Source organism: Molossus molossus, unplaced genomic scaffold, assembly GCF_014108415.1.
Source record: "Molossus molossus isolate mMolMol1 unplaced genomic scaffold, mMolMol1.p scaffold_m16_p_21, whole genome shotgun sequence".
In the NCBI taxonomy this organism is placed as follows: Eukaryota; Metazoa; Chordata; class Mammalia; order Chiroptera; family Molossidae; genus Molossus; species Molossus molossus.
Window position 1 is genome coordinate 10,719,632 of NW_023425357.1, and position 7,028 is coordinate 10,726,659.

At 56.7% G+C, this 7,028-nt stretch overlaps 1 protein-coding gene across 5 annotated transcripts in view; it reads left to right on the plus strand.

Moving 5' to 3' along the window:
- RYR1 (ryanodine receptor 1) overlaps nucleotides 1-6,966 on the plus strand; it is a 118,950-nt gene extending 111,984 nt beyond the window's left edge. For all 5 annotated transcript variants that reach the window (XM_036276091.1, XM_036276092.1, XM_036276089.1 and 2 more), the window contains 9 exons: nucleotides 1,271-1,401; nucleotides 1,503-1,563; nucleotides 1,966-2,112; nucleotides 2,329-2,463; nucleotides 5,570-5,726; nucleotides 6,100-6,164; nucleotides 6,253-6,353; nucleotides 6,536-6,587; nucleotides 6,731-6,966. In XM_036276091.1, the coding sequence (XP_036131984.1) occupies nucleotides 1,271-1,401; nucleotides 1,503-1,563; nucleotides 1,966-2,112; nucleotides 2,329-2,463; nucleotides 5,570-5,726; nucleotides 6,100-6,164; nucleotides 6,253-6,353; nucleotides 6,536-6,587; nucleotides 6,731-6,826 (945 nt within the window). In that variant the 3' untranslated portion in view covers nucleotides 6,827-6,966. The remainder of the gene's footprint in view (nucleotides 1-1,270; nucleotides 1,402-1,502; nucleotides 1,564-1,965; nucleotides 2,113-2,328; nucleotides 2,464-5,569; nucleotides 5,727-6,099; nucleotides 6,165-6,252; nucleotides 6,354-6,535; nucleotides 6,588-6,730) is intronic.
- Nucleotides 6,967-7,028: the final 62 nt, after the last annotated feature.

Here is a 7,028-nt window from a genome sequence, read left to right on the forward strand (position 1 = left end):
GAGTGAGGGGGTGAGTGGAGGAGATAAGTTTGTAAAAAACAAGGGGCCCAGTTATATATGATTCCTTGCCTACCTACTTAATAATAAGAAATTATCCCAATTAATTTGGCTAATGAATCAGCTGGACCTTTATCACTCTTGGACCCTCCTTTTGAGATCCAAAGAAAGCTCTGGCCCTTCTCCCTAGAAAAATGCACCTCCAATTTCTCATACAAAGTTCTGAGTGTCCCCAGAACCCCCTACGCTGGCCATGGCCTCCCCTACTCCATGTCTGCATGGCCCCCTACCCCATGTCTGCATGGCCCCTTACTCCATGTCTGCATGGCCCCCTACCCCATGTCTACATGGCCCCTTACTCCATGTCTGCATGGCCCCTTACTCCATGTCTACATGGCCCCTTACTCCATGTCTACATGGCCCCCTACCCCATGTCTACATGGCCCCTTACTCCATGTCTACATGGCCCCTTACCCCATGTCTGCATGGCCCCCTACCCCATGTCTACATGGCCCCTTACTCCATGTCTGCATGGCCCCTTACTCCATGTCTGCATGGCCCCCTACCCCATGTCTACATGGCCCCTTACTCCATGTCTGCATGGCCCCCTACCCCATGTCTACATGGCCCCTTATTCCATGTCTGCATGGCCCCCTACCCCATGTCTGCATGGCCCCTTACTCCATGTCTGCATGGCCCCTTACTCCATGTCTGCATGGCCCCCTACCCCATGTCTACATGGCCCCTTACTCCATGTCTGCATGGCCCCTTACTCCATGTCTGCATGGCCCCCTACCCCATGTCTACATGGCCCCTTACTCCATGTCTGCATGGCCCCCTACCCCATGTCTACATGGCCCCTTACTCCATGTCTGCATGGCCCCCCTACCCTGTGTCTGCATGGCCCCCCACTCCATGTCTGCATGGCCCCCTACCCCATGTCTGCATGGCCCCCTACTCCATGTCTGCATGGCCCCCCCTACCCCATGTCTGCATGGCCCCCTACCCCATGTCTGCATGGCCCCCTACCCCATGTCTGCATGGCCCCCTACCCCATGTCTGCATGGCCCCCCACTCCATGTCTGCATGGCCCCCTACCCCATGTCTGCATGGCCCCCCCACTCCATGTCTGCATGGCCCCCTACCCCATGTCTGCATGGCCCCCCCACTCCATGTCTGCATGGCCCCCTACTCCATGTCTGCATGGCCCCCCTACCCCATGTCTGCATGGCCCCCAACTCCATGTCTGCATGGCCCACACTCTTCTGTGCAGGTACTGGACAAGCACGGGGACATCTATGGGCGGGAGCGGATCGCCGAACTGCTGGGCATGGACCTGGCTTCGCTGGAGATCACAGTCCACAATGAGCGCAAGCCTGAACCACCGCCTGGGCTGCTTACCTGGTGAGCCCTAGACAACCCCAAGCAGGCCTCGGGCGGGCAGGGCCTTGGCCAGGGTCTAACCCTTGAGCTTCTGGCCATCCCTCTTCTCCCCACCCGCACAGGCTCATGTCCATCGACATCAAGTACCAGATCTGGAAGTTCGGGGTCATCTTCACAGACAATGTGAGGAGGGGTCAGTCGGGGGGAGGGAGCTGCAGGAAAATGGCCCTGGTAGCACTGGGGACTCTACCCTAGGTATCCCTGACCAGGGACTGACTCCCGAGCCCCTGTGCACCTTGGATCCTAGGGTAACCTCTGCCACCCCCAAGGTTCTTGGTCACCCAGGGTGCTGTTTAACTTCCAGACTAAGTTTTTCTGCAGAGGGTTCCCCAACTTTCTCCATTATGGCTCCTCAACCAGAATGCTCCCTATCCTCCAAGTCCTCCCAGCCAGAGATGGCACCCTGACCCCCAGAGCACTCCCAGCCCTCTCAGATGTTCCCAGAACCCCTGGGTGTCCTGTTTCCCAGAGTGCTCCCCACAAATCCCTGCATGCTCCCTGACCCCCAAGTCTGTGTGCCCACAGTCCTTCCTGTACCTGGGCTGGTACATGGTCATGTCCCTCCTGGGGCACTACAACAACTTCTTCTTCGCTGCCCACCTCCTGGACATTGCCATGGGAGTCAAGACGCTGCGCACCATCCTCTCCTCCGTCACCCACAACGGGAAGCAGGTGTGGGGAGGACCTGCCCGCGGCGTGTGAGCCTGGCAGGGGCCAGCTGGAAGTCCGAGTAGGGGTGGAGGAGCCAGGGGCAAGGCTGGGCCACTAAGCCAGGGTGGGTGTGTGTAGTGAGACCCCGGGAGCAGGCCACAAGTAAGGACAGAGAAGGCTGGGCATGGGGGAGGGGCAAGCCGAGCTCGGAGCTGACCTGCCCCTGCCTGTCCCCAGCTGGTGATGACCGTAGGCCTCCTGGCGGTGGTGGTGTACTTGTACACCGTGGTGGCCTTCAACTTCTTCCGAAAGTTCTACAACAAGAGCGAGGATGAGGATGAGCCTGACATGAAGTGCGATGACATGATGACAGTAAGCCCCTCCCCCAACACTCTTGGGCCAGTGACTTAACCATCTCTGGCCCTTTGTTTTCTCCTCTGTAAGGGGGATAATCATAGATATCACCTGCTCTCGGGCTTACTGGGAGGGTTCAGTGAGCTGATGCTTGTGAGGTCCTTTGAGCAGCACAGGTCACAGTGCTCAGTAAATGTGAGCCTCTGGTGCGCTATTACCTGAGTCTTCAAAGCGATTCTTTTTTCTTTTTATCCTCACCGGAGGACTTTTTTCCATTCTTTATTCAGACAGAGCGGGAGGGAGAGAGAGGAAGAGAGAGAGAAACATCGATGTGAAAGGGACACATCGAGTGGCTGCCACCCGCATGACCAACCAGGGCCGGGGACAAACTGCAACCGAGGTACATGCCCCTAGCGGGAACCGAACCCGGGTCTCTCTGGACCGCAGGTCGGCGCTCCATCCGCTGAGCCAAACTGGCCAGGGCCAAAGCAATTCTTATTGGAAAGGCACTCAGGCAAAGTGTCCCTGAGACTTTGTCCCAGCCATGTGCTCTTGGTTAGGCTACTCAGCCTCCCCATGCTCTGAGGTTGCCACCTGGATGTACAGTAGCACCTAGGGGTAGAGTCCCCAGTGCTACTACAGCCTTGGGTTGCTTTTAATTTTTTTTTTTCTTTGATTTTAGAGAGAGGAAGTGAGAGGGAGAGAGAGATAGAATCATCAGTGAGAGAACATCGATTGGCTGCCTCCTGCATGCCCCCCACTGGGGATTCAGCCCACAACTTGGGCATGTGCCCTGACTGGGAATCAAACTGGTGACCTCTTGGTACATGGATCAATGCTCAACCACTGAGCCACACCGGCCAGACGTGGGTTACTTTTAGGACTCAGAGACGCTCCCTGACCATCTTGGGTTTAAATATCTGACAACAGTGCCTGGCATGTGTTGAGGGTTACATAAATGTCATGATCTATAATTAGAAGTTTCACCAAAGTACCAGCATGTCTCATGTTCCCATTTTCTTTTTTTATTATAATGATGGCGGTCATAACCTAAATGGAGTTTAACCTACTTGAGGCATGAGACACAGCTGAAAGAACCATTTCAGGCTTTCGTCTGAGAAAATGTCCTATAATCTGGCACCATGCTCTCGGGACTCAGTCCAGCTCCTCAACCTGGCATTTGAGACCCCACCAGACCTGGTCTTCCTACTCATAGCCTTGTTCCCATCACAGGACTAAGCTGTTACCCAAGAAAGCTGAGTTATCTCACTTCCTGGGGACACAGAAAGAACAAGTATAAAGTCTCTCCCAAGCTCCAGACAGACAATGTCCCCAGCTCTGCACATAGCCTTCTAGTGGCTCCCTAATGCCATGTGGATAAAACGAAATCCCCTCGCCGTGGCTTACAAAGCAGGGAAAAGCTGGCCCTGCCTGAATCTAACCACAGTCTTTCTTGCTTTTTGCTCTCCAGCTGCCTGATTCTTTCACTTCCCCTAAGACCATGTGTTTCCTCCCAACCCAAACTTCTGACATCCTCTCTGCCTCCCACTCTGGCCCTGTGCGCACACCCCTTAGAGAGAGTGGAAGGGAAGGAGGGAGGGGGGGGGAGTGAGAGAGAGAGAGAGAGAGAGAGAAAGAGAGAGAGAGAGAGAGACACATTGGTTGCCTCCCAAACATGACCCAACCAGGGCTAGAGATTGAACCTGCAACCCAGGTACGTGCCCTTGACGGGGAATTGAACCAGTGACCCTTGGGTGTGTGGACCTGTGCTCCAACCCCTGAGCAACCCGGCCAGGGCAGCAGCTTCTCTTCCCACTGAAGTGCTGCCTCCTATCAGAAGCCCTCCCTGGCGATTGGTTGGGCCTCCTCTCTCTCTCTCTGGTCTTGCTCACAGCATCTCTGTTTTCTAGCCTCACTGAACCCCTTTCAGTTCCTCACAGGAGCAAAATATGTTCTTTCCTCCCCTATGGTGATGTAGCGCGTGTGGTTTTCTCTGCCTGGAACACTGTCTCCCACTTAACACCTGCTTCGTGTTCCAACTGACATGTCACCTCTTCCTGCTCACCCAGGCATTCAAGTTTCCAAGCTTCCTGCACACCCCCATCCCACCCTCATCACAGTGGGCAGACCTCATCCCCGCCATCCCACCCTGATCACACTGTCCCTCCTCATCCCTGCACCCCCTCTTCCTGTGGGTCCCCATCCCACCCTGATCACACTGTCCCTCCTCGTCCCTGCCCCCCTCTTCCTGTGCGTCCCCATCCCACCCTGATCACACTGTCCCTCCTCATCCCTGTCCCCCCTTCCTGTGCGTCCCCATCCCACCCTGATCACACTGTCCCTCCTCATCCCTGCCCCCCCTTCCTGTGCATCCCCATCCCACCCTGATCACACTGTCCCTCCTCATCCCTGCCCCCTCTCTTCCTGTGCGTCCCCATCCCACCCTGATCACACTGTCCCTCCTCATCCCTGCCCCCCCTTCCTGTGCGTCCCCATCCCACCCTGATCACACTGTCCCTCCTCATCCCTGCCCCCCCTTCCTGTGCATCCCCATCCCACCCTGATCACACTGTCCCTCCTCATTCCTGCCATCCCACCCTGATCACACTGTCCCTCCTCATCCCTGCCCCCTCTCTTCCTGTGCATCCCCATCCCACCCTGATCACACTGTCTCTCCTCGTCCCTGCCCCCCCTCTTCCTGTGCGTCCCCATCCCACCCTGATCACACTGTCCCTCCTCATCCCTGCCCCCCCTTCCTGTGCATCCCCATCCCGCCCTGATCACACTGTCCCTCCTCATTCCTGCCCCCCCTCTTCCTGTGGGTCCCCATCCCACCCTGATCACACTGTCCCTCCTCGTCCCTGCCCCCCCCTCTTCCTGTGCGTCCCCATCCCACCCTGATCACACTGTCCCTCCTCATCCCTGCCCCCCTCTTCCTGTGCGTCCCCATCCCACCCTCGTCATCTCTGGACTGGCACTATCTGGTGTCACGTTTGCAAGCCCTGTGGGAGCAGGGCCAGGGCTGTCTCAGGCATCGCTCTGTCCACTGCCCCATGAGCCCAGGGCCCCGTGTAAATGCCAGGTGATCAGAGGTGACTGTCTGCCTCTCTCTGTCTCCCGGCAGTGCTATTTGTTTCACATGTACGTGGGTGTCCGAGCTGGCGGAGGCATTGGGGATGAGATTGAGGACCCTGCAGGCGACGAGTACGAGCTGTACCGCGTGGTCTTCGACATCACCTTCTTCTTCTTCGTCATCGTCATCCTGCTGGCCATCATCCAGGGTCAGTGCCGGTGGGGGTGGTGGGAGGGGCTCAGCGCCTACAGGCCGGCCAGCTCCTTGAAGAGTGCGGGCCCAGGATCCAGTCTGCTTGGGTCCGTATCCTGGCTCTGCCTCGCCCTACTGTAAGGTCTCGGACGCGTCACCTCTCTGGGCGTCCATTTCTCCACCTGTGAGATGGAGACATGAACGATGTGACCCTCGTGTGGTCGTTGTGAGGATTGAGTCAATTCATAGGCAGTACATGTCTGGCTCATAACAAGCGCTCAGTAAACACTACGTATCAGTATTTTTAGGAAGCAGGGTGAGAGTAGGGAGTCGGGAGGTGGGTGACTTGGAGGTGAGTAGACAGAACTGACTTGGGCCCTGCCTTCCAGGTCTGATCATTGACGCTTTTGGTGAGCTCCGAGACCAACAGGAACAAGTGAAGGAAGATATGGAGGTAGGTCATGTGTGGGGGCGACCCAGAGGGATTATGGGACCCTGGAGGGTCAAATGAGCCTCAACTGTATGTCTGTCATCATCCACAGACCAAGTGCTTCATCTGTGGCATTGGCAGCGATTACTTCGATACGACGCCCCACGGGTTCGAGACCCACACGCTCGAGGAGCACAACCTGGCCAATTACATGTGAGTGTGGGGCCGCCAGCCAGTCAGGAGGGCGGGAGTATGGCCACCGACAGACAGCCGGAGGCGGGATACCGGGCCTTGGCCAGTTAGGGACGCGGGTGTGGTGTCCACGTGGGTGGATTCCCAGCCAGCTTTTCGGGAGGTAAGGATGGTCCTGACCTGTCTACTGCTCTCGTCTCCAGGTTTTTCCTGATGTACCTGATAAACAAGGACGAGACAGAGCACACGGGCCAGGTAAGGGGGTGTTCATGGGAGGACAGGGGGCAGGGACATAAACTTTTCACACAGGGTCAATCAGCAGGTGGCTGTAAAAAGCCCTTATCCATATCAAGCTTTTGAAGATATGACCAACCTGCTCTTCCCCACCCCAACCCTAGGAGTCTTATGTGTGGAAGATGTACCAGGAGAGATGCTGGGACTTCTTCCCGGCTGGTGATTGTTTCCGCAAACAGTATGAGGACCAGCTTAGCTGAGTCACCCCCAGCTGGCCCTTCGCCCCCACCGCAAGTGCCTTACTCTCACAGCAAGCCCCTTGGCCCCCGCCTCCTCCCCACAGGCTTCTGGGGGAGGATGACCGTGTACTGGAGAAATAAAGTCTGTGCTACATCCCTGACATCATTGTGTGATCGTTGACCTTTGGGGGATGTGGGCATCCAGAATTCTGCCCTCCCTCTC